We start from the raw sequence: 26,698 nt of genomic DNA on the forward strand, positions 1-26,698 counted from the left end.
CTTCCAGAAGGCCCCTATAGATAGGGACTGGGGAAGGAGGAACGGACGGAAGAAAACCAGTCAGTCCCGCTGTGACTGTCCAGTGGAGGCGCGGTGCTGTGCGGCGATACAGCCGCGGAGCCGCTTTATTTGTTCATCAATGAGCATCTACTGCATCCCCTAGATAGAGGTCAACCCCACTGGAAACAGCAGCCACCCATCACAAGCAGTCTTCACTGTATTTCCAGGGCGGGAGCGCCGCCGATCTCTGCGCACCGAGCGCGTGTGCAGGCTGGAGAGGGGACACCTGAGCCTCCGGATGCGGGAGAAGTCGCCTTTGCGCTCCTGAGGCGTTCCCGGCGCTCTCCTGTCCTCGCTGCGCGCCTCCTCGCCGCATCTCCCCGCTGTCTCGGACTCCGGCTTCTCGGTTACGGTGCCTTTCCTGCTCTTCTAGGCGCGCGCCTCCGCAGCAGACAGACCGCTCCTTACACCTGGGCTCCACAGCTGAGCGCGACTAACGGCCTGAGGGCGCCGGCTGTGAGGAGAAAGCGCGCGCACCTTCCTTCCTCTCCTCCCGGCGGCCCCGCCTCCCGCCAGTTCGGCGGACCGACGTGCGATGCTGCCCAATGGCGACTCTCAGCCTCTGCGGGACCCGCCCCTCAAGGCACACCCGCCAATGAACGCTTGGCAGGGGCGGGACGAGCTCTGTGCCCGCCTCCCCGTCCAGGCCGCCGGAGCAAGCCGACCAGGGTTGGAACGAGGTACTGCTGCTCGACCGGCCGGGAGGCTCGGCACCGCTTCAGCCCTCGGCGGGGCGGGCGGCGACGGCCCAGAGAGGGCGCCAGACACTGGCCGTAGCTGAGGCGGGCGGGCGGCGGGCGAGCAGGACGGCGGGGACGTGCGTCCAGCGCACGGAGCCCTGAGCCTGGCCGGGGCCGTACGACGTCCGCACTATGGAAGAGGAGAAGTACTTGCCTGAGCTGATGGCAGAGAGAGACAGCCTGGACCCGTCCTTCGTGCACGCCTCGCGCCTGCTGGCCGAAGGTAGGACTTGCCCCCGGGTGGGCGCAGACCGACGGCCCCCGTCGCCGCGGCGGGGCTCGGGGAGCGGAGTCCGGGAGGACTCTTGTCTCCTTCGCGGAAACTGCCCTGGAAGATGCTAGCCCAGAGCCGCGGCGGAGCTGGTCCTTGGGAGGCGGGTGCTACTCCCTCACTCCATCCGCGGCTGAATCCGGATGGCCCGGAGCGGCGGGCGCTGGCTGTGAAGATAGTGCCCTTTAGGATCACTGATGGAGCGACGTTAAGGAGCTGAGTGGTCCACCGGGATGTTTTAACTCCGCCAAGGGAAGGGAAGTCAGTTTGGAGTGAATGGTGATCAATGTGGTGTTCGATGAGCTTCTTCTTATCTACAAATCAGTATTTCTTTTTCTTTCCCTTTCCCCCCTTTTCTCTTATTTCTCTCTCCCTTCTGATTGAGAAGTGATTTTGATTTCCTTAGTCTAATTACAGTCTTTCCTATAGAAAGTCTTAGTATTAACCTAGATTACGCGTGTTCTGTTTGTGAATGTGGAAGTGGCTGAAATGCATATCTGTTTATTTGAAGTGTGATGATTGGGTGCTCTGGGAGATGCTGGTCCCTGGGAACCCTCCACGGTTGATCAACTGTCGTAACAAGTGTGCAGTTTGTGTGTGTGTGTGTGTGTGTGTGCCTTAATGTTAAAAGAGATTTAATTCCCCGAGGAACATAAATATCTTGTCTTTTGTGTTCTTTTGAAGGGTTGTTTAAACACATACACAGGAACTTCTGTATGATAGAAATATTAACCTGATTACTTCCATTTATCTTAAAACAGTGCTGTCTAACTGCTAAAGGTACCCAAGATATCTGTAGCAATCTACATTTACCTTTATAAAAACTAAAGGCTTTTTTTGGGGGGGGGGGAATGAATGTCTCAATAATGAGTTGCTTCATCATCAAATTGACTACAATGCAGTTTTGTTTCTTAGGTTCTTAGGAACTTACCTACAGCAAAACTAAAAGTAGTAACTTTCTTCCCCCCAGCCCTTCAGCATCAAAAGAAATGTTTTCTTTTGTGAGATTTAGTTTTACATGGAGAAATTCTAATCCTCATGTATGAATTAAATAGGCATTACACTTATTTAAATGTTTTATTGATGGATTATTATTTGCAACAATAAAGTATCAGATATTTTTCTATTTTGTATATTAAGTAATTAAGAAAAACAACAATTGAAATATTGAACGTGTGAAACAAGTAAACTGCTTTTCAGGGGACAAGTTGATTTTGTAGAGGGTTTGGGATGGAAAATGCAGTCATTCTTACTACTTTCTTGGTTACTGAATAAAAAAATGAAACCTAAAATTGTAAATGAAAGTCAGTTAAAAAATTAAACTCCCCCTGTACTCTATTAAAATAAATAAACTACATAAAATAATAGGAACATTGAAAATCAATGGATTAACAAATGTTCAAAATGATTAAAAATGCAATTGTGTTCTTAAATCATCTATTTCAATGCATTTTCCAGAAATGTCTTCATTTAGCTGGTAAAGTCTTTAAAATAGAAAAAGTTACAAATTAATCATTTTCTCAGACCTGCTAATTGGACTTCTTTTGGGGACAGTAGGCTAGATGATTAATTCATCAGTCATTAATGAGAGTTAGTGTACTGAAAACTGCCAAACTAAAGCAATGCATGTGAGGAGCTCTAAACAGAGTATAGAAGTATTTCTCTGTGGTAAAACAGTCAGAAAAGTGCACCTAGTTCCTGAACATTTCCTTAACATTTTATTTTTCTCAGAAATTTGGTTTCTTGATACTTAGGAACATGTTCCTATGTACTTTGTAATTTAATAGTTTCCCAGTAGGGGGAAGCATGTTCTGCTTTTGTAACGAATTAGAAGTAAAAAACGCCTAAATAGAAAAATGTCTAAGGAAGAAACAAAGATAGGTGTCCACATTTCAGAGGAATCATAAGGAGGAGGAGGAGGAGGTGAGTAATGATAATAATCTTGAATATATAAAGAGACTCTTTGCAACTGGCTGAAAGATCCACAAGATCTAAATTCTGTAATTGTACCCAAGCCTCTTCATGGTCTCATGGAACAGTGTCCTTCTGAGTAAACCTTAACATACATTTTGCATTACAGATCTTTCGTTGTCTTTTCAAAGGCCGTCTACCTAGATTCTTAGGTCTTATTTCAAATCTCTATAGGAGAGTGTTGTTGAGATAATTTTATTTCTCACCCCTGGAAATGTACTGATTGAAGGCAGTGGCTATAAATACACCTGACATAGATGTTCGTTTGGAAAGAAGGTGTTCCAAGAAGTACATTTCAGTCAGCACTGTGCAGACTGTCTCAAGACTGAGTGTGTAATAAAAATGATCCAGATGATTCAGTTCTTCGGAATGATTTTCTGGAAGGTAATATATACAAGGTCAGTGATGTAAGCCACTGAGCGTTCATAATGATTTGTTTTGCTGTTTTGATTGGTGGTAGATGCAAATCAGTGCTTCATTGTGACTACAGACTTAGAATTGAAGGTCATGGGGTTAAAAGTGCTAGTTTGCTGGTTATTTTGTTATTTTTGTTGTAGTTTATTACTTCACTTTGTTTTGGCTGGGTGCTTTCAATAGGAATGAGTCTGACAAAGCTGATAGAAGAGCCTGAACATTATATGTACTATGTTGTTACTTAGAAAAGATCTTGAATAATATGTTTTGAATAGTATAATATTGCTTGAGTAATTCAAGTAATTTTTTTTCTGGATTATAATGTTATTTATTATCTATTTGTATGGAAGGTGCTTTGGAGTATGATAAAACAGCAGATTCAGCACAACCCTTGAAGTTCCACTCAGTCTCTGAATTTGCTTGCCAGATGAAATTAGATGAGGTTATTTATATCTATGATACTTCAGGGAAAGCACACTAAACTGTGAATCCAGATACCTGGATTTTAATTCCACTTTTGCCTAAAATGAATCTTGGTAAATTTCTCTTCCCTGGGCCAGTTTTCTTGTCTCTCAAATTGAGGAGCTGGACTAGATGATCTGTATGCTTCTTTGTAATTATAATTAAGTCTGGGACTGCTCCTGATGCAAAGGAGTGCAGTTTGTATATTCAGAATACCAAAATCAGTGGTTAAACCTTTTGGAAGCTTTTTTCATTTCTTAGTTTAATGATTAATAATATGTTTATTGCATTGTATTGCAGTTTGAGGCATACACATTATTTTGTGCACTGGGGACAGATTTATGTTCTTACTGAACTATTTTCAATGCTTGGGAGTTAAAAATTTATATACATGGAAATATTCTTTTTTGCAGTAAAATGTGTCTATCTGCTGATAGACATAGATCTGTTCAAATGTATATGTTCAATTATGGTAATTCCATACCTTTAGAAGGATTAATAAATTATTATCCAATTCAGAGTGTTTGAGTTCTCTGTCTCTTCACAAGTATTTGAAAATTCATCATTGTTTTGGTTTACTCATCATATGATAAAGTCAAATATTGCTAATATCCCAACAGTTCAAGTATTTTTAAAAAACTCTGAATGCTTTTTTCAAACTTTTGTGAAAATTTTGCCCTTCCATTTAGTATTGGCCTGTTTGCAGGTGTGGGTGAATGAGAAGAACAAGGATCAATAATTTATTACAAACACTGACTTGTAGTTGTTTAACTACATTTAGATTTTCAGTAAGGATTATTTTTAATTTTGAATGTGTTCCTTGAAATATTTAAATATGGTGTGTTCTTAAGATAAAGGTATTGGTATAATATCTAAAACCCACTTCTGATAAAAACTAGTATTCATGTGACTTTTCCTTTGATCAGTGTAATCGCTTTGCTCTCCCAATAAATTTGGGATAATCCTATTTATGTTTCTTAAAATAAAAAATGGCAAAAAATTAACTTAAAGATTTTCTTTGATCTGAAAGATATCTTTGATCTGCATTTAAAACATATTTATTATATAGTGGAGAAATTCTGCTTTAACAAATAAAACACTTGGGATAGAGTCTTGACACCCCTGCCAACTATGAAATAAAGGATATTTCATTTATTTCCTTTCTGATCCTCAGTTTATTCATTGGTAAAACAGCAAAACTAATATCCATCAGGCATGGTTCTTTTAAGGTTAAAAAAAATACTGTTTGTGACATGTAAGCTATATTTTAAAATATAAATTTTATACGACCAAAGCAAAATCTGAAACAGAAATTCTACAAATATAAGATAATATTTTTAAGATTGTCCTTGGCATTTTAATGACATTATGGACTTGACCTCAACTTGAAGTTTGATTTTTTAATAACATGAGCACTGACTCACGTTAGTACTTAACTCTGAATTATTGCTGAGTGAAATTTTAACTCATAAACCAAATTATGAAATAAATTGTCTTATGAAAGATGGTTCCAATGAGTGTTTTTAAAATATGTTCAGTGGTTGCTTGTCCATGTCTGACTTGAGTCTGGTTGGACCAGGACATAGGTAGCTCAAGACTAATTCCACATTTGCTTGGCCGTCACTCTGGGCAGCTGATTTCATCCTTCTTTTTATCAGGGGAAGTGGATCTGTCCCTTCCAATGTTCTTCAGCCTCCTACTACCTAGAAACTCCTGTACTGTTTTCATTATCCAAGGATGAAATGCCTCTTTTTGTTCAAGGCTGACTTGTTCTCAGCATCTTTAACCCTGGTGCCCCTCTTCCCCCAGGCCTGTCCTGTCATTATGGCCTTTCTTTAGTGGCTCCACCTTCTTCTTCCCCATCTTTCCTTGGGGCAGCTTGTAAACATGATTCAACTAGAATCACTTAAAAAAAAATAGAATACTTATTTCACTTTCCAAAAGTAATACAAATAATCTTTCTAGACACTTTTCCTCCCTTGTTTCCTTCCAGTTTCTGATACTGTGAGTCTGTATTGCTGCTGCTCACTTTCTCAGTTTACCTTCCACAGTTCTGTGTTCTGGCTGCAGCCTCCCATTTTGTCCTGCAAGCAGAGGCTCCGATGAGAATCATCTAATTACTAAATCCAATAAAATGTTTCTGACCTCTCATCAGGGTACTTGGGTGTATTTTTCACTGTTGGTCTTTTCCCAATTTTTTGGTTTCTCCCTTGGCTTTTGAACACTACACACTGTTGGTTTTCTCTTCTCTCTGTTACTCTCAGAATCCTCCCTCTTTTTCATCATCACCCCAGCACACACACCCTATCAGAGTGGTTCATTTAAAGGCAAAATCTAGGGGTACTCTTTTTGCCCCCTTCTGATGCCTATGTCAGAAGCTTTCTCTATCTCCTTTATACTTTAATAAAACTTTATTACACAAAAGCTCTGAGCGATCAAACCTTGTCTCTGGCCCCGGATTGAATTCTTTTCCTCCGGGGGCCAAGAATCCTGGTGTATTCACGTGATTCAACAACAACCTTTCATCTTGGGGGCTCGTCTGGGATCCTTCAGGACAAGGTAAGGATGCTTGGAGCTTTAGTTCTTTGTTCTCTTAGCGAACATGTTTTCTGCTGTGCTTTACTAATTCTACCGTGTGCTTGTGTGAATGAATGGCATGCCCTGTGTGAAGCAAATAAGGAGCCCTGCTCTGCGGTTCCACGGTGATCTCATAAGGCTTATGGCAGAAACCTGTCGGGGCGTTATACTGACCTGCCAATGCCAAGAGGCACCCAATATCTCCTTCGGGAACCGACCAGAAATGGGCAAAGCGTGTGGACCGAACTCTCCTTTCTCGGTCAGACTTTTCGGTCTCTTTGACCATTTCATAACTCCTTAGGAATTAGAAGTACTAACCTAATCTATTGGATCATAGACTTTCAAGGGACTTGTGATCTATACTGTTATTGTGTACTGTGGCTTAGGTCCCAAACTTGGATTGGTATTCAAGAAAGCGCCTAGCCTCGCTAGGAATCGAAAGTTCAGAAGCTACATGGAGCTCTAGCTCCCAGAACATCTCTGAGATTAAAGGTTACTCAGATTGGGACTGCAGTGGGTTTTTTTTTCTTTGGTAACGCCGGCTCTTAGTGGATCAGAGGAGACTGTTATACTGGTGTGGTGATGCTTGGAAAGAACATCTGTTTTATGTTTGTGTCGGTCTTATTGTAGTCAGGAAATACTCAGGGTCGTGCACAGGCACTCAGGTGACGAATGTTTCCCACAGCGGTCTTAGCTTGGGAGGCATTCCGGAAGGTTACTCTGATTCACCCTGGGTGACATCAGAGGCAAGCAAGGTTAAAGGTGAAGAGCTGGACGTGAAGTAGGGATGCTATCAAGTCTACCCCTGGTACATCCCCACCCCATCTCGGTGGTAGAACTGGGAGGGCCGAGTACGGCGCGTGTGTCGGTAAGGGACAGACTAAGTCCGACCAGGAAGGAAAAGCTTTTGGTGTAACGTCTGTCTACATCCCCATCTAGAGCAGGGAGGGATGCCTCCTGTAGAAAAATGGCCTTGGTTGCTTTTTTTCTGTCTTACAGATGGGAGCTAACAATTCCAGCCTCACTCCTTTGAACTGTATCCTGAAAAACTGGGATAGATTTGATCCCCAGGGCTTAAAGAAGACACACCTGGTCTTCCTATGTGATACTGCATGGCCACGGTAGCCATTGGAGGACAGTGAATGGTGGCCAGTGGGAGGGTCTCTTAAGTATAATACTGTTCTACAATTAGACCGGTTCTGTATGGAACAAGGGAAATGGGTAGAAGTAGCATATGTGTTGCCCTTTTTTTCTCTGCGAAATATGCCAGACTTATGTCCTAAGGGTATAGTTTTGTGTGTGAAACCTTCAGCTCCCTCCTTTACATCTCCTGTCTCAGTACGACCTCAGACTACTCTGGTTTCAGTAGAAACTCAGACCATCGAAGTAAGAGATGAGATGGAGGACAGGAGACAAAGAAAAACAGGTTTCTCCAATCTATCCTTGGGATCATATGCGCAGAGCAGCCAGAGAGACTGAGGAATAGCCACACAAGCTGTTGCCTCTTTATGAAACACCCACTGTGAGAAATAATCAGTCTGTGAGAGTTAATAATACTTTTTCTTATCAAGAAATACAAAGAATCAAGGAGGATCTGGGAGACTATTTAGAGGACCCAGAAAAATATATTAGAGCTTTTAAAGGTGTTACTCTGCTTTATGACCTCACTTGGAAGGATGTGATGTATATCTTGGGACAAACGCTGACTCCTGAGTCAAAGACTCGAGTTTTGGGAAAAGAGGTTGCTTATGGAGATGAATGGCTTGGTAATGAATCAGTAGGGAAGAGGGAGAATGAGATAGTGGCCCTCCCCACTGGGAATCAGGCGGTCCCAACTATAGAACCAGACTGGGACTACAACACAGCTAAAGGAAGATGGGATCAGAGTCATTTTGTTAGATGTATTCTTGAAGGACTTAGGCAGGCGCGTTCTAAGCCTTTAAACTATGGCAAATTGGCAGATAACAGGAGGAGAAAGAATCTCCTGGTAAATTCCTAGATAGACTGAGAGAAGGCCTTGGCAGATTCACTGAGATTGATCCCGAAAGTGAAGAGGGAAAAGTGATCTTAAGGGATAGATTTCTCACTCAGTCGGCTCCAGATATCCACCGTAAGCTATTAAAACAGGCGTATGGACCAAATCAGTCTTTAGATACTCTGTTACAACTGGCTCAGACAGTCTATTATGGTAGGGAATATGAGGAAAAGAAAGAAAGGCAAAAAGAGACAAAGGAAAAGGCGGACGCCTTCGCCATGGCTATGAAAAATGTTCTTAAACAGCCTGAGAAAAATGCCCAGAGGGACCCAGGTGAAAAGGGATGGGCTTGCTATTACTGTGGAAAGGAGGGGCACCTCAAGAGGGATTGCCCTCAGGCATCTAAGCCGGCCCTGGCACCATGTCTGGTCTGCAAAAGACCACACTGGAAGAGAGACTGCCCCCAGAGGCGTAGGTCTCCAGGGTTGGACTCTCAAGACAATCAGGACTGAAGGTGCCCAGGGGTCCCCACACAAGCTCCCATCCTAATTACACCTGAGGAACCCCGGGTATTAATAATTGTGGGGGGCCAATCCATCGATTTCCTTTTAGATATTGGGGCAACTTATTCTGTGCTTACTGAAGCCCCTGGCCCACTTTCCTCCCGATCCGCTTCCGTAATGGCACTGTCTGGACGAGCCAAAAAGTATTATTTCAGTTATTCTTTATCTTGCAACTGGGATTCTGTGCTGTTTTCACATGAGTTTCTGATCTTGCCAGAATCTCCCTCACCCCTTTTGGGAAGGGATATACTGAGCAAGGTCCATGCCTCTGTTTTCATGAATATGGAGCCCTGCCTTTCTCTCCCTTTAGTTGAACAAAATGTAAATCCTATAGTATGGGCTGATGGAAAATCTGTGGGTCAAGCACAAAACGCTATTCCTGTAGTTGTTAAGCTCAAAGACCCGCACGTATTTCCACATAAGCAGTATCCACTGAAACCTGAAGTTAAGGAAGGGTTAAAACCCATCATCGAAAATTTAAAGGAGCAGGGACTATTAATTCCCTGTAACAGTCCTTGCAACACTCCTATTTTGGGTGTAAAGAAATCGAATGGTAAATGAGAATAGTTCAAGACTTACGAATAATAAATGAGGCTGTAGTTCCTTTACACCCCGTGGTGCCTAATCCTTATACTCTATTGTCTGAAATTCCTGAACGGGCCAAATATTTCTCAGTAATTGATTTAAAGATGCCTTCTATTCAGTGCCTTTGGTGGAAGAAAGTCAATTTCTATTTGCCTTTTAGGACCCTACTCAGCCAGCTTCTCAGTTAATGTGGACAGTTTTGCCCCAGGGATTTCGTGACAGTCCTCACTTATTCGGACAAAGTTTGTCACGGGATCTACAAAACTTTAATAGCTCTGAAGCGGTGGTGTTACAATATGTAGATGATATTTTGCTCAGTGCTGAGACAGAGGAAGCTTGTTCCCGAGCCTCAGAAGATTTCTTAAACTTTCTGGCAGGCTGTGGTTACAAGGCATCAAGAGAAAAGGCTCAGCTTTGTCAACAATCGGTTAGATATCTGGGCCTAATCATATCAGAAGGGACTAGGGCCATAGGCCCTGAGACAATTAAACCTATACTAAATCACCCCCTACCTATGACTTTAAGACAATTGAGAGGATTTTTGGGAATCACAGGTTACCGTTGCATTTGGATGCCGGGTTACAGGGAACTTGCCCAGCCTTTATATAAACTTATAGCTGAAACTCAGCAGGCCCAAACCGACAAACTGGTTTGGTCTCCAGAAACTCAAAAGGCTTTTAAGATTCTTCAGACTGCTCTCCTGCAAGCTCCAGCTCTGAGCTTGCCCACAGGGTCAGAATTTAATTTGTTTGTCACTGAAAGAAAAGCTATGGCATTGGGAGTTTTGACACAACCCCGAGGGCCTCACCAGCAACCTATTGCTTATCTAAGCAGAGAATTAGATGTAGTTTCACGTGGGTGGCCCCACTGCCTAAGAGTAATTGGGGCAGCGGCTTTATTAGCACCTGAAACTTTAAAAATAATTAATGGATGAAACCTTACTGTACTGACTTCTCATGATGTGAGTGGAATCTTAAATTCTAAGGTTAATATTTGGATGACAGACAGTAGGCTTCTTAAGTATCAGTCATTGTTGTTAGAAGGACCAGTAACTAAGCTTAAAGTTTGTGGAAATCTAAATCCTGCCGCTTTCCTTCCTGAGAAGGAAAATGAAACACCTGATCACGATTGTTCTCAATTCCTAACTTTAAACTATGCAGCTTGGTAGGATCTAAAGGATACCCCATTAGACAATCCTGACGTGGAAATATTTACAGATTCTTTTGTTTGGGATGGAAAGCGTAAAGCAGGTTACGCCATGGTGACTGCTGAACAGGTTTTGGAAGCAAAATCTCTCCCCCAGGAAACCAGTGCTCTGTTAGTGGAGCTTGTGGCTCTGACCTGGGCTCTAGAGTTAAGCAAAGGGCAGTGGATGGGCCTGATAATCTATGTGAGTCTACTTCTGCTGACTCCGAAAATCCTGAATCTGCCGTTGGATCCTCAAGACAATGTCTTCCTGTCCTGGGCTCACTCCTATGCTGCATTCCACAATCGGTCTAACTGCTGGGTCTGCAGAGCACTCCCCTCTTCATCAGTGGAAGGCTTCCCGTGGTGGACATCCCCACTTCAAGGAAAAGACTTTCTCCAAGTCTGTGAATACCTTTGACAACAATCACATGTGATGTGTCTTCTTCATCTGATGACATCTACCAACCCTAAAATGGACTGGTGCAACACTTTGCACTTTAACTATGGACATGATGTGACTTTTAATTTTGATTCTGAATGTTGTGTTTTTGCTGTTTGCTCCCTGCATCTGTAATTATATAACTGGATTTATTTCTAGCCGCATGAAAGCTTTTAAGTTACAAATGGTTGCTCAAACTCCTGCTACTGCTGTAGCTTCCTCCAGCTACTATTTGGGGCCCCTGGATCAGATATCCTCAATATGAGGATTAGGAGACTATGTTGCCTCACCAATTTAGGAACAACGCCCCTTGTCAGCTCGGAAGCAGTTATGGAACGAGAACGACGCCCCTTTTCCCTAGGCAACATAATTCTCCTAAAAGAAAAGGGGGGAATGAGAGAGTCATTTCCTAGGCAGGTTGATAGGGAGTCTAGGGGTCCCCAAGGAGAGAGGGGTCTGGAATTCTCAAGGAGGAAGAAAGGACAAACTTTTTTTCTTTCTCCACATTCCTTAGGATTATATAACAATAATGTATCCTGCCTAAGGACAGTCTTTGGATTCAACCTTCTGTTATCTTAAAATTATGGGAGTAGACCTGGTCTTTACAAGGATGTATCTTGCCTGAGGACAGTGTTATCTTAAAATGTAAATTATGGGAGTGAGTCTGATGAGGTCTTTACAACCTCCAGACATTCTTTGGATTATATAACCTCATTGTTAACACTAGCAAGCGGGTACTCTTTTTGCCCTCTTCTGATGCCTATGTCAAAAGCTCTGAGTGATCAAAAAAAAAATAAATAAATAAATAAAGGCAAGATCTAACCACATCATACCTTTAAATGCTGTTCTGGAAGGCAGGCTGTCTCAGACCACAGGCCAGCAGAGGAGAGGGGTTGGTGGGGGGTGCCTCCTGGATGTTCCCAGGGCAGGGAGAATCCAGGCTCTCCCAGGTGCCCAGGAGAGGGAAGGGCCCTTCTTGTTGATCCCCATGTGACCTCTAGTGACACCAAGATGGGTGGGGAGAAGTTCCAGCAGGGGTGAAAGCTGCTCTGACACCCACTGGCTTGGAGGGGGGAGTATGCATTGCTCCTGCTCCTGAGGGTAGACACCCGGGTCTCCACATGGCCTCTGTTCCCACTGCCAGTGGAACAGAACCCTCGTTGCCCATTCAGGCCTCCAGTTCTTCTAAAGAGAAGGGGTGCCCCTTCACAGCAGGGGAAAGCTGGACACCTCAGCTCCCTATTTACCTTTCTTGGCTGAGGTGAGCATGAGACACTGGTTTTGGGGCCTGGTTTTGTTTTCTATGTCTGTTCTTCGGCTAGGGGAGGATGTTTGTCATTTAAATTTTTTCTGTCATACAAGGTTGCCCTCTTTCTAGTCCTGCTGCTGGAAAGAGCAGGCTTTGCTTGAGCCTTTGTTTTTGTCTCTTTCTGTCAATGTTTTTGGTTTGCTAGCCTCTTGAGCTCCCACTTTGGTGTATATGAAGCACAAGAAAAACTGAGGAAACCACTACCTAGTTCCCATGGTACCCAGCAGGGCTCCCTTCTTTCACAAAGTCTTTTGTGCTTATTTTATGTATAATAACCAGTTGCCATTCATTTGTGTTATAATATATTTCTTTATAAGGTTTTCTTGTGAAGGTAGGTTCATTCTTATACATTAATATTTCATTAATTAATTATGTAAGAATTAGCATGACCAGTATAAATCCATTTGGGTAATCAGAATGCAATATGAGATCAAGATTTTTGGTTTAATTAAGTATAAATCTAGACTGGAGCTCTGTGTCCCCATGGCAGCTGTAGAAAGGAAAGATATTTTAGTAACCCTTGGAGATGACTCCATAGTGTCACCAACCTTTCCTATGTCCTTATTTGTTCTTGTCTGAATACAGACAAGAAATGTAGTTTAATTGGAATTACATTGAGACCAGTTGGTTTGTTTAAAGATATTATCAGTAAGAAAATATATTAATAGATTGTAATATGATCCTTTTCTTAAAGCAATGGTGAATTTCAATGATATATTTTTTTGGGCTCCAAAATCACTGCAGATGGTGATTGTAGCCATGAAATTAAAAGACACTTACTCCTTGGAAGGAAAGTTATGCACAACCTAGATAGCATATTAAAAAGCAGAGACATTATTTTGCCAACAAAGGTCTTCCTAGTCAAGGCTATGGTTTTTCCAGTGGTCATGTATGGATGTGAGAGTTGGACTGTGAAGAAAGCTGAGTGCTGAAGAATTGATGCTTTTGAACTGTGGCGTTGGAGAAGACTCTGGAGAGTCCCTTGGACTGTAAGGAGGTCCAACCAGTCCATCCTAAAGGAGATCAGTCCTGGTTGTTCATTGGAAGGACTGATGCTGAAGCTGAAACTCCAATACTTTGGCCACCTCATGAGAAGAGTTGACTCATTGGAAAAGACCCTGATGCTGGGAGGGATTGAGGGAAGGAAGAGAAGGGAACAACAGAGGATGAGATGTCTGGATGGCATCACCGACTTGATGGACATGAGTTTGAGTGAACTCCAGAAGTTGGTGATGGACAGTGAGGCCTGGCGTGCTGTGATTCATGGGGTTGCAAAGAGTCAGACATGACTGAGCGACTGAACTGAACTGAACTGAGATAGAAATAGATTAAAAATAATAATAGACTGCTGGTTAATAACTGATCTCTGAAATGAATGTTAGCAAATACCCATGTTATATGACTTTTTCATTTTATCCAATGGAGTGTTCTGAAATAGTCACGTTTTATTTGTGAAAAAGTTGAGACGTCACAGCTCCATATCCTTTTGCTCAATTTTTTAAAAACTATTTTGGGAAGCAAATAATTTGTAGCATATTCTCCAGTGCTTACCTTACCCTCCGGAACACTACTTCCAAAAAATTTCTGCAGTAGACAGTGATTAAAAAAAATTCGAGAACAACCAAATGACAAAGTTTTAGGTCCCTTACTATAGATATAGTTCAGGTAAAGTCTGGGGGATCAGTTTGTAGGGCAAGAACTCTACCACACTGAACTATGTGATTACATTTGCCCTTGAATGTGCATTGGTAACACTCAGTGTGTGTTATTGGTATGTGAAGAGATATCAGATGTTTAATTTGTTAGTTTTTAAAAATATACATGATATAAATTAGCAGTATATGGTGACAGCTGCTGGAGTTTACAGACTGTTAGTGGTACAGGGATTCTGAGGAAGACATGGTGATCATAGATCTTTGTCCTCATCATCTCTCTGTCATCATTGATGGGGAGATACTCTTTGTCAGTCACTAAACTATACAGTGGAAGTCAGAAATAGATTTAAGGGCCTAGATCTGATAGAGTGCCTGATGAACTATGGAATGAGGTTCGTGACATTGTACAGAGACAGGGATCAAGCCAATCCCCATGGAAAAGAAATGCAAAAAAGCAAAATGGCTGTCTGGGGAGGCCTTACAAATAGCTGTGAAAAGAAGAGAAGTGAAAAGCAAAGGAGAAAAGGAACGATATAAGCATCTGAATGCAGAGTTCCAAAGAATAGCAAGAAGAGATAAGAAAGCTTTCCTCAGCGATCAGTGCAAAGAAATAGAGGAAAACAACAGAATGGGAAAGACTAGAGATCTCTTCAAGAAAATTAGAGATACCAAGGGAACATTGCATGCAAAGATGGGCTCGATAAAGGACAGAAATGGTATGGACCTAACAGAAGCAGAAGATATTAAAAAGAGGTGGCAAGAATACCACAGAAGAACTGTACAAAAAAGATCTTCACGACCTAGATAATCATGATGGTGTGATCACTGACCTAGAGCCAGAGATCCTGGAATGTGAAGCCAAGTGGGCCTTAGAAAGCATCACTACAAACAGAGCTAGTGGAGGTGATGAAATTCCAGGTGAGCTATTCCAAATCCTGAAAGATGATGCTGTGAAAGTGCTGCACTCAATATGCCAGCAAATGTGGAAAACTCAACAGTGGCCACAAGACTGGAAAAGGTCAGTTTTCATTCCAATCCCAAAGAAAGGCAATGCCAAAGAATGCTCAAACTACCATACAATTGCACTCATCTCACATGCTAGTAAAGTAATGCTCAAAATTCTCCAAGCCAGGCTTCAGCAATACGTGAACTGTGAACTTCCTGATGTTCAAGCTGGTTTTAGAAAAGACAGAGGAACCAGAGATCAAATTGCCAACATCCGCTGGATCATGGAAAAAGCAAGAGAGTTCCAGAAAAACATGTGTTTCTGCTTTATTGCCTATGCCAAAGCCTTTGACTATGTGGATAACACTAAACTGTGGAAAATTCTGAAAGAGATGGGAATACCAGACCAACTGACTTGCCTCTTGATAAACCTATATGCAGGTCAAGAAGGAACAGTTAGAACTGGACATGGAACAACAGACTGGTTCCAAATAGGAAAAGGAGTACGTCAAGGTTGTATATTGTCACTCTGCTTATTTAACTTATATGCAGAGTACATCATGAGAAACGCTGGACTGGAAGAAGCACAAGCTGGAATCAAGATTGCTGGGAGAAATATCAATAACCTCAGATATGCAGATGACACCACCCTTATGGCAGAAAGTGAAGAACTAAAAAGCCTCTTGATGAAAGTGAAAGTGGAGAGCGAAAAAGTTGGCTTAAAGCTCAACATTCAGAAAATGAAGACCATGGCATCTGGTCCCATCACTTCATGGGAAATAGATGGGGAAACAGTGGACACAGTGTCAGACTTTATTTTTTTGGGCTCCAAAATCACTGCAGATGGTGACTGCAGCCATGAAATTAAAAGATGCTTACTCCTTGGAAGAAAAGTTATGACCAACCTAGATAGCATATTAAAAAGCAGAGACATTACTTTGCCAACAAAGGTCCATCTATGGTTTTTCCAGTGGTCATGTATGGATGTGAGAGTTGGACTGTGAAGAAGGCTGAGCACTGAGGAATTGATGCTTTTGAACTGTGGTGTTGGAGAAGACTCTTGAGAGTCCCTTGGACTGCAAGGAGATCCAACCAGTCCATTCTGAAGGAGATCAGCCCTGGGATTTCTTTGGAGGAAATGATGCTGAAGCTGAATCTCCAGTACTTTAGCCACCTTATGCGAAGAGTTGACTCATTGGAAAAGACTCTGATGCTGGGAAGGATTGGGGGCAAGAGGAGAAGGGGACGACAGAGGATGAGATGGCTGGATGGCATCACTGACGCGATGGACTTGAGTCTGGGTGAACTCCGGGAGTTTGTGATGGACAAGGAGGCCTGGCGTGCTGCGATTCATGGGGTTGCAAAGAGTCAGACATGACTGAGCGACTGAACTGAACTTAACTGAAACTGGATGTCGACATGTCTACCACTGTTAATCCACTCATTATTCTATGAGATAGTTATTAGTGTTACCCTGTCTTGCAAATGAGAAAAATTTACAATTAAGCAAGTTAATTTATTTCAGAGCACTCAGCAAACAAATCATAAAGCTGAAACCCAGGTTTTCTCATCCAGAGGCTCCTGAAGTGGTTAAAACATCCTGTCTCCTGTGGGAGAAATGCAAGCCTTATAGGAAGGTCAAATTATAACATGCAAAATTAGTCAAGGAGATTAGGGTGGTGGTACCCGTAATTTCTGAAATATGTTTCTGAATGTGAATATTCGGTGAATTCTTCCACAGTGTCTTTAAATAAGTATAGTTTATAAAGGGTAAATACATGTATAAAGGGGGAAATTTACCTTAGTACAGTTCAGTTCAGTTGCTCTATTGTGTCCGACTCTTTGTGGTCCCATGGACTGCAGCACGCCAGGCCTCTCTGTCCATCACCAACCCCTGGAGTTTACTCAAACTCATGTCCTTTGAGTTAGTGATGCCATCCAACCATCTCATCCTCTGTAATCCCCTTCTACTCTCACCTTCAATCTTTCCAAGCATGAGGGTCTTTTCCAGTGTGTCAGCTCTTCACATCAGGTGGCCAAAGTATTGGAGTTTCAGCTTCAGCATCAGTCCTTCCAATGAACACCCAGGACTGATCTCCTTTAGGATGGACTGGTTGGATCTCCTTGCAGTCCAAGGGAATCTCATGAGTCTCTTCCAACACCACAGTTCAAAAGCATTAATTCTTTGGTGCTCAGCTTTATCATCCAGCTCTCACATCGATACATAACTACTGGAAAACCATAGCTTTGATGAGATGGATCTTTGTTGTCAAAGTAACGTCTCTGCTTTTCAATATACTGTCTAGGTTGATCATAGCTTTTCTTCCAAGGAGCAAGCATCTTTAATTTCATGGCTGCAGTCACCATCTGCAGTGATTTTAGAGCCCCCAAAATAAAGTCAGTTACTGTTTCCCCATCTATTTGCCCTAAAGTGTTGGGACCAGATTCCATGATCTTAGTTTTCTGAATATTGAGTTTTAAGCCAACTTTTTCACTCTCCTCTTTCACTTTTTTCTTCTTCCATTTCTGCCATAAGGGTGGTGTCATCTGCATATCTGAGCTTATTGATATTTCTCCTGGCAATCTTGATTCCATCTTGTGTTTCATCCAGCCCAGTGTTTCTCATGATGTACCCTGCTGCTAAGTCACTTCAATCGTGTCCGACTCTGTGTGACCCCATAATTGGTAGCCCACCAGGCTCCCTCGTCCCTGGGATTCTCCAGGCAAGAACACTGGAGTGGGTTGCCATTTCCTTCTCCAATGCATGAAAGTGAAAAGTGAAAGTGAAGTCGCTCAGTCATGTCCAACTCTTAGCGACCCCATGGCCTGCAGCCCACCAGGCTCCTCCATCCATGGGATTTTCCAGGCAAGAGTACTGTAGTGGGGTGCCATCACCTTCTCCGTGATGTACCCTACATATAAGTTAAATAAGTAGGGTAGTAATATACAGCCTTGAGGTACTCCTTTTCCGATTTGTAACCAGTCTGTTGTTCCATGTCCAGTTCTAACTGTTGCTTCCTGACCTGCATACAGATTTCTCAGGAGGCAGATCAGGTGTTCTGGTATTCCCATCTCTTTCAGAATTTTCCACAGTTTGTTGTGATCCACACAGTCAAAGGCTTTGGCGTAGTCAGTAAGGCAGAAATAGATGCTTTTCTGGAACTGTCTTGCTTTTTCCATGATCCAGCGGATGTTGGCAATTTGATCTCTGGTTCCTCTGCCTTTTCTAAATCCGGCTTGAACACCTGAGAGTTCACAGTTTATGTATTGTTGAAGCTTGGCTTGGAGAATTTTAAGCATTACTTTGAGATGAGTGCAATTTTGCAGTGGTTTGAGAATTCTTTGGCATTGCCTTTCTTTGGGACTGGAATGAAAACTGATCATTTCCAGTCCTGTGGCCATTGCTGAGTTTTCCAAATTTGCTGGCATATTGAATGCAGCATTTTCACAATATCATCTTTTAGAATTTGAGGTAGCTCAACTGGAGTTCCATCACCACCAGTAACTTTGTTCCTAAGGCCCACTTGAATTCACATTCTGTCTGGTTCTAGGTGAGTGATCACACCATTGTGATTATCTGAGTCGTGAAAATATTTTTTGTACAGTTCTTCTGTGTATTCTTGCCACCTCTCCTTAATATCTTGTGCTTCTGTTAGGTCCATACCATTTCTGTCCTTATTGAGCCCATCTTTGCTTGAAATGTTCCATTGGTATCTCTAATTTTCTTGAGATCTCTAGTCTTTCCCATTCTGTTATTTTCCTCATTTCTTTGCATTGATCACTGAGGAAGGCTTTTTTATTTCTCCTTTCTATTTTTTCAAACTCTTCATTCAAATGGTTATATCTTTCCTTTTCTTCTCTGCCTTTCACTTCTCTTCTTTTCACAATTATTTGTAAGGCCTCCTCTGACAACCGTTTTGCCTTTTTGCACTTTTTTTTCTTGACGATTGTCTTGATCCCTGCCTCCTGTAAAATGTCACGAACCTCTGTCCATAGTTCTTCAGGCACTCTGCCTATCAAATCTAATTCCTTGAATCTATGTCTCACTTCCACTGTATAATCGTAAGGGATTTGATTTAGGTCATACCTGAATGGTCTAGTGGTTTTCCCCACTTTCTTCAATTTAAGTCTGAATTTGGCAATAAGAAGTTCATGATCTTAGCCACAGTCAGCTCCCCGTCTTATTTTTGCTGACCGTGTATAGCTTCTCCATCTTTGACTGCAAAAAATATAATCAATCTGATTTCGGTGTTGATCATCTGGTGATGTCCATGTGTGGAGTTTTCTCTTGTGTTGTTGGAAGAGGGTGTTTGCTATGACCATTGTAGTTTCTTGGGAAAACTCTTATTAGCCTTTGACCTGTTTCATTCTGTAGTCCAAGGCCAAATTTGCCTGTTACTCCAGCTATTTCTTGACTTCCTACTTTTGCATTCTAGTCCCTTATAATTAAAAGGACATCTTTTGGGGGTGTTAGTTCTGGAAGTAGGTCTTCATAGATCTACTGAGCCTCACCTTTCAGCATTATTGGTTGGGGCATAGACTTGGATTACTGTGAATTTGAATGTTGTACCTTGAAAACGAACAGAGATCAGTCTGTCATTTTTGAAATTGCATCCAAGTACTTCATTTTGGACTGTTTTGTTGACTGTGATGACTACTCCATTTCTTCTAAAGGATTCTTGCCCACAGTAGTAGGTATAATGGTCATCTGAGTTAAATTCACCTTTTCCAGTCCATTTTAGTTCTCTGGTTTCTAAAATGTTGATGTTCGCTCTTGCTATCTCATGTTTGATTACTTCCAATTTGCCTTGATTCATGGACCTAACTTTCCAGGTTCCTATGCAATATTGCTCTTTACACAATCAGACTTTACTTCCATCTCCAGTCATGTCCACAAATGGGTATTGTTTTTGCTTTGGCTCTATCCCTTCAGTCTTTGTGGAGTTAGTTCTCCACTGATCTCCTGTAGCATATTGGGCACCTGCCAACCTGGGGAGTTCATCTTTCAGTGTCCTATCTTTTTGCCTTTTCATACTGTTCATGGGGTTCTCAAGGCAAGAATACTGAAGTGGTTTGCCATTCCTTCTCCAGTGGACCACGTTTTGTCAGTACTCTCCACCCTAATCCTAACTCAGTGAAACTACCTTAGTACAGAATTGTGTTAAGGATTATTGGGAAAGCCTAACTTTTCAGAATGTCTTACACTCACTGTTGTTTCTGAGGAAGTTTGGGGATGAGGGGGCCAGAGTAGGGGAATATGGCAGTTCTTTTTTTGGATCTAAAATAAGAATTGGAGAAGTTTCTGTGATTTGTTGAGACATTTTTCTCTCTACATTTTTTTCCTTTAAGGAGAACTGTTTAACTTGCCAAATTCTTCTAGGAAGGAAGAACAACCATAGCCCCTCTCTTATGCCTTGAGGAGCCCCTCTCTTGTGTCTTGAGGGAGTGTTTGTTTAAAATTTAATAGTTTAGCAGAATTTGCATGTTGTCAGAACTTGAGAGATCAGCAGCATGGCCTTATTCAAATGTTTTCTATAGGTTCTGAAACTTAGTATTTATTCTTTGAAGCAGAATGGTCAGTATTATTCACTGTTATCAGGATTGCACAATTGATGCCCATTTCCTTCAAATCATTGAATATTAGATTATACTCTTCTAATAGAAAAGCAGAATGTGTTTTCTCTCAATTATAGCTATTTTTAGCAGGTTCACTGTATGTCAGAAAATGATAAGCCCTGATGCAACTCAGGAGACAGAGCCTGTGTGACAGAAACTCAGCAGAGGCTGAAGGAGAATCCTGTTCATTTTGAGAAAGGGGGGATGACTAGAGTAATAATGGTTTTTCTTGAGCACACACTATGAGTCATGTCCTTACATTATATCCAAAAAGGCAGGTTGTATTGTCCCTATATTATGGGAAAGATAAAGAGGCAGATTGCAGGGTAGCATAATTCATTTGGAGTTTTAAAGTAAGAAGTCAAAGGTTTCATAAATGTCCAGTTTTAATGTGAAGGTGTCAAAAAGCAACCATTAAACACTGATATGTTAAAGATACTGCAGAATATGAGTTGTTTAAGTAAGAACCAAGAGCTTGCTATAAAAACTTTTAGGAGAGTTAAATGTCTATTACTAGATAATATTTTTCCTTTAAAGTAATTTCCTTCAGAAAACTTAAGGAATTTGATTTTTTAGAAATTTGATTCACATACAGCAATACACTCATTATATAAGATCTGACTATACAATGGAAACAGTAGCATGAATACATAATAGAATTTAGTTGTAACTGTTTAGGCATGTGAATGTTTTAAACGGAGAAATTTACATGAGAGTTGAATTAGGTGCCATCCATATCTCCACATAATCTAAGTTTTCCTTCTTTAAGTAAAAAACTAGATATTGTATTTTTGTCCATCCTAGATCTGGTGGAAAAGGGGGGTGTTAAGGAATTGTATGAGTGAAGTGAAAGTTGCTCAGTCGTGTTTGACTCTTGCGACCCAGTGGTCTATACCTTCCTTCGGATTCTCTGGGCTAGAATGCTGGAATGTGTAGCTGTTCGCTTCTCCAGGGGATCTTCCCAACCCAGGGATTGCACCCAGGTCTCCCGCATTGTGGATGGATTCTTTACCAGCTGAGCCACCAGGAAAGCCTAAAGAATTGTGTGAAGATGGAGCATATTTGACAGGCTGAGGCAAATGATGTTTCTGTTACATGCAGTTGTTTTGAAATGGACTTCAAGAGGAGACATGACTCTGTAAAAGCTAGTGTTCTGAAATTAGTGAAAGATTGAAAATTATATCATATCTATATAAAGAAAATCTGGTAGAAAAAATCATTGTGATAATTAAGAGCCATTTAATGGAATTAGATGAGGTGATAAGTATTTGGAATGAGGTGCAATAAGCCAAATCGTTTCTCTTTGAGTAAAATGAGAAGACTGTGTGTGTGTGTGTGTGTGTGTGTGTGTGAAGCAAAAACTAAGCAGGTGATAAATGAGAAACAATACAGACTTGGCCAGTTGGTTGCTATGGACCTGTAGTCTGTATTACTATCTGAGACCTACACTTAGATGGAGGACAAGGGATAGAGGACAGAGTCACAGCTAATTAAATACACAATCTCCATAGGATTGGAGAAATGCAGTGATAAGGCACATAGATAATGCTTTAGGAGCCCACAGAGATCATGGGTAGGCTCAATGGGAGGACCATATTAGCTGAGATGTAAAGCACAAGTAAGATATGGTGGGGATTCAGTGAAGGAGGGGTTTTAATCTAGGAGAAGGATATACAGATATAGGAAACAACACTTCCAAAGCCTGGGGGGGGGGGGGGAGAGAACATTTTTTAAAATGGGTAGACTTTGTGTGATTTTTATGATTTACAATTTAGAAAGATGGTAATGACAACCCTGTACGCGAGACGGCAAAAGAGACACAGATGTATAGAACAGTCTTTTGGACTCTGTAGGAGAGGGAGGGCAGGGAATGATTTGGGAGAATGGCATTAAAACATGTATCATATAATATAAGAAACGAATCGCCAGTCCAGGTTTGATGCAGGATACAGGAAGCCTGGGGCTGGTGCACTGGGATGACCCAGAGGCATGGTATAGGAGGGAGGTGGGAGGGGGGTTCAGGATGGGGAACACGTGTACACCCCTGGCGGATACATGTTGGTGTATGGCAAAACCAATACAATATTGTTAAGTAAAAAAAAAAAAAAAAGAAAAAAGAAAAAAAGATGTTATATATAAAAAAATAAATATATTGCTTATAAATAAATAAATATATTTGTATGTTTGGTCATCTTACCTATTTCCGGCCACAGCCCCTATATCCACTGTGGAATATCCTAAGTGAGAAGAGCTGGTGTTGTAGCCACGCGTTCTGGGAAACAAACTCACTCAGATGGACAATGCAGATAGTGGAGTGTAGTTATTACACCGGTGGGCCCAAGGCAGAGTCTCCTCTTAGCGAAGGACCCCAACCAGCATTTGTGAAAATCTTTTATACCCCATGTGTACGTGTCTGAACCCACCACTCCAAATTTCTTGAGACTTACATAAACCAAGGAAAATACAATACCAATAACCCCATCATTCATGTGCTATGTGCTCATGTGCTCAGTCAAACAATTAGCCAATAATCAATAAACCCGAGGTTACAGTCCGATAGATACAGAAAAATTTATGGCCTGTCTGGAGGAAGGGGTGATTAGTGTATGTTTTGTCTTAGGCGATGAGTAACCTAGATATGATCTTCAAGGTTCCCGTGTCTGGAGGGGGTCTTATCCTTCTGTTGTTGTTTTCATAGACACTAAACACAGAGTTCATAGTACATTGGAAAGGTGACTGAGCATGATCCTAAGGCCTAAGATGGAGTCCAGGCCCTATGAATTCCTTCTTCACTAGAAAGGCATCTTTTTTAATACAAATAAAGTGGCTTTTTGAAGTAGGAAACTTAAGGACAGAGGCTGGTTGCCAGGGGAACCAGCTTGTAATTAGAGGATAGGAACTTCCTGGCCCCTCTCTTCCTTACTACCTCACAGACCTTTGAGGAGAGGGACTGGAGGTTGAATCAGTTGCCAGTGGCCATGCTGATTTAATCAACTGTGCCTGTGTAATGAAACCTTGATGTTAGTGCACAGAGGAACTGGGTTCAGACTGCATCCAGACCCGTAGCTCAAGGAGATCTGGGGAGAATAGGGTGCTCCCAGAGGGCTTGGAAGCTCTGCACCCTTTCCTAGATCTGCACTGGTCATCTCTTCCATTCTTAATTCCTGAGTATGTCACTCTGTAATAAACCTTTACTATATAGTTAATATTTCAACCAGAAACCTTGGAAACAAAATACATATATCTTTTCACACTGTAATGCTGCTTAGTGTAGAGAAATGTTCCTAATACAAGCTTTAAAAATCTAAATGTCCAGCACATTCTGGTGCTCATCTTGTGCTCACTGTGGATCACTGATCAAAATGAAAACTGGAAATTTCTACATTGACTGTAGAATCACAAATTCAAGGGGAAAATGTATCAAGAAAGTGGCACTGGTCAACAGAGTCACATAAGACAACAAGTCAGTAAGAACCCTTAGAGGAAAAAGTAGGTACCTGCAGTAGATGTTGGATTAGGAGAGAATCAGAGGTTCAAAGAGTGTGCATTCTTCCTTCTTCTTAAGGTCAGTATAGTGTTGAATGTTATGCATGTTGCTGCATTTGTCAGTAGTTCATTTTTCTTGCTGAGTAATGTTCCATTGTATCAGTGTCTCACAATTTAATAGTCATATATCTTGTACATGGACATCTGGATTGTCTTCAAGGTTAGCTTATGAGCAGACTGCTATGAATACTCATGTGCTAGATTTATGCAGACATGCATTCTCTATATGAAGCAGAATTGCTGGGTCTTAGAATGTGAATGTATGTGTATATTTTATAAATATATATATATATATATATATAAAATGTAAATAAGGTTAACCATGTATATATACACACACACATACACACATTGTAAGAGATTGCAAAATAATTTCCTACAGTGATTGCACTGTTTTGTCTCTCACCAACATTGCATGAAAAGTCTAGTTGTTCCACTTGTATGGCAACACTTGAAGTTCTTAGTCTTTTTAACAACAGCTATTCTAGTATTTCAGTGATAACTTATTGTGTATTTTGTTTGTTTGAATCATTTTAAAATTGTGTGTGTGTGTGTGTGTGTGTGTGTGTGTTTAATTGAAGTATGGGCTTCCTTGTGGTTCAGCTGGTATAGAATCCACCTGCAATGTAGGAGACCTGAGTTCGATCTCTGGGTTGGGAAGATCCCCTGGAGAAGGGAAAGGCTCCCCACTCCAATATTCTGGCCTGGAGAATTCCATGGATTGTATAATCCATGGGATTGCAAAGAGTTGGACACGACTGAGTGACCTTCACACACACTGACACAAATAGTTGATTTACAGTGTTGTAGTTTCTGATGGCACCCCACTCCAGTACTCTTGCCTGGAAAATCCCATGGATGGAGGAGCCTGGTAGGCTGCCGTCCATGGGGTCGCTAAGAGTCGGACACGACTGAGCGACTTCACTTTCTCTTTTCACTTTCATGCATTGGAGAAGGAAATGGCAACCCACTCCAGTGTTCTTGCCTGGAGAATCCCAGGGACGGGGAAACCTGGTGGGCTGCCATCTATGGGGTCACACAGAGTCGGACACGACTGAAGTGACTTAGCATAGCATAGCATAGTTTCTGATATACAGCAAAGTGATTCAGTTTGACACACAAAGTGTGACACACACACACGCACATATATCTGTATTATATATATATATTTTTTTCAGATTATTTTTCATTACAAGTTATTATAAGATTTTGAATATGATTTCCTGTGCTATGCAGTAGGTCCTTGGTTATCTAGTTCATATATAGAAGTATGTATGCGTTAATCCCAAGCTCCTAATTTATTCCTCCCTCTCTTCCCCTTTTAGTTTTTAGTTCCTTGATGATTACTGATGTTGGACATGTTATTACTTGAAACAATTGGCTAGAATGTTGACAAATTTTTAATTCTTGAGGGTCCTTTGAAGAGCCCAAGTTGTTACTTTTTTTCTGAAGTATAATCCTTTGTTTTTTCTTTTTTTACAGCTATAATTTATTTATTTATTTATTTTTCTTTTCTTTTTTTTAATTTTATTTTTTAACTTTACAATATTGTATTGGTTTTGCCATATATCAACATGAATCCACCACAGGTATACACGTGTTCCCCATCCTGAACCGTCCTCCCACCTCTATCCCCGTACCATCCCTCTGGGTCGTCCCAGTGCACCAGCCCCAAGCATCCTGTATTGTGCATCGAAACTGGACTGGCGACTCGTTCCATATATGATATTATACATGTTTTTTCTTATACTTTGTATTGTGTCCTTTCTAGGACTTCTTTGCCTACCTCAAAGTCACAGAGGATCTTTTCAGTATTTTTTCTAGGAGCTTTATGGTTTTAGCTTTAAGTTTATGACACATCCAGAGATAACTTTTGTTTATAATTTCAACATAGGGTCGGTTCTTTTTTTTTAAATTTAAATATCCAGTATCACTTACTGAAAGGATTTTCCTTTGCTCATTATCATGTTTAATGTATTAAAAGATACAGTATAAATATGATAAACATATAGTGTTTAAGCACATAAAGTATAGACAAAGATTTATGTTTTTTATACTTTTTATAATATAAATTTTTTTAATTTTATTTTATTTTTAAACTTTACATAACTGTATTAGTTTTGCCAAATATCAAAATGAATCCGCCCAATTAAAATAAATTTATACATGGGGAACACATGTATAAATTTATTTTAATTGGAGGATAATTACTTTACAATATTGTATTGGTTTTGCCATACATCAACATGAATCTGCCATGGGTGTACACATGTTCCCCATCCTGAACCCCCCTCCCACCTCCCTCCCCATACCATCCCTCTGGGTCATCCCAGTGCACCAGCCCCAAGCATCCTGTATCATGCATTGAACCTGGACTGGCGA

General features: G+C 41.3%; 1 protein-coding gene across 2 annotated transcripts in view; it reads left to right on the forward strand.

Annotated features, from left to right (window-relative positions):
* The first annotated feature begins 694 nt into the window (after nucleotides 1-694).
* KHDRBS2 (KH RNA binding domain containing, signal transduction associated 2) overlaps nucleotides 695-26,698 on the forward strand; it is a 703,180-nt gene continuing 677,176 nt past the window's right edge. For both annotated transcript variants that reach the window (XM_055571819.1, XM_055571818.1), the window contains exon 1: nucleotides 695-1,023. In XM_055571819.1, coding sequence (XP_055427794.1) covers nucleotides 933-1,023 — 91 coding nt within the window. In that variant the 5' untranslated portion in view covers nucleotides 695-932. The remainder of the gene's footprint in view (nucleotides 1,024-26,698) is intronic.

Source organism: Bubalus kerabau, chromosome 3 (genome assembly GCF_029407905.1).
Source record: "Bubalus kerabau isolate K-KA32 ecotype Philippines breed swamp buffalo chromosome 3, PCC_UOA_SB_1v2, whole genome shotgun sequence".
In the NCBI taxonomy this organism is placed as follows: domain Eukaryota; kingdom Metazoa; phylum Chordata; class Mammalia; order Artiodactyla; family Bovidae; genus Bubalus; species Bubalus kerabau.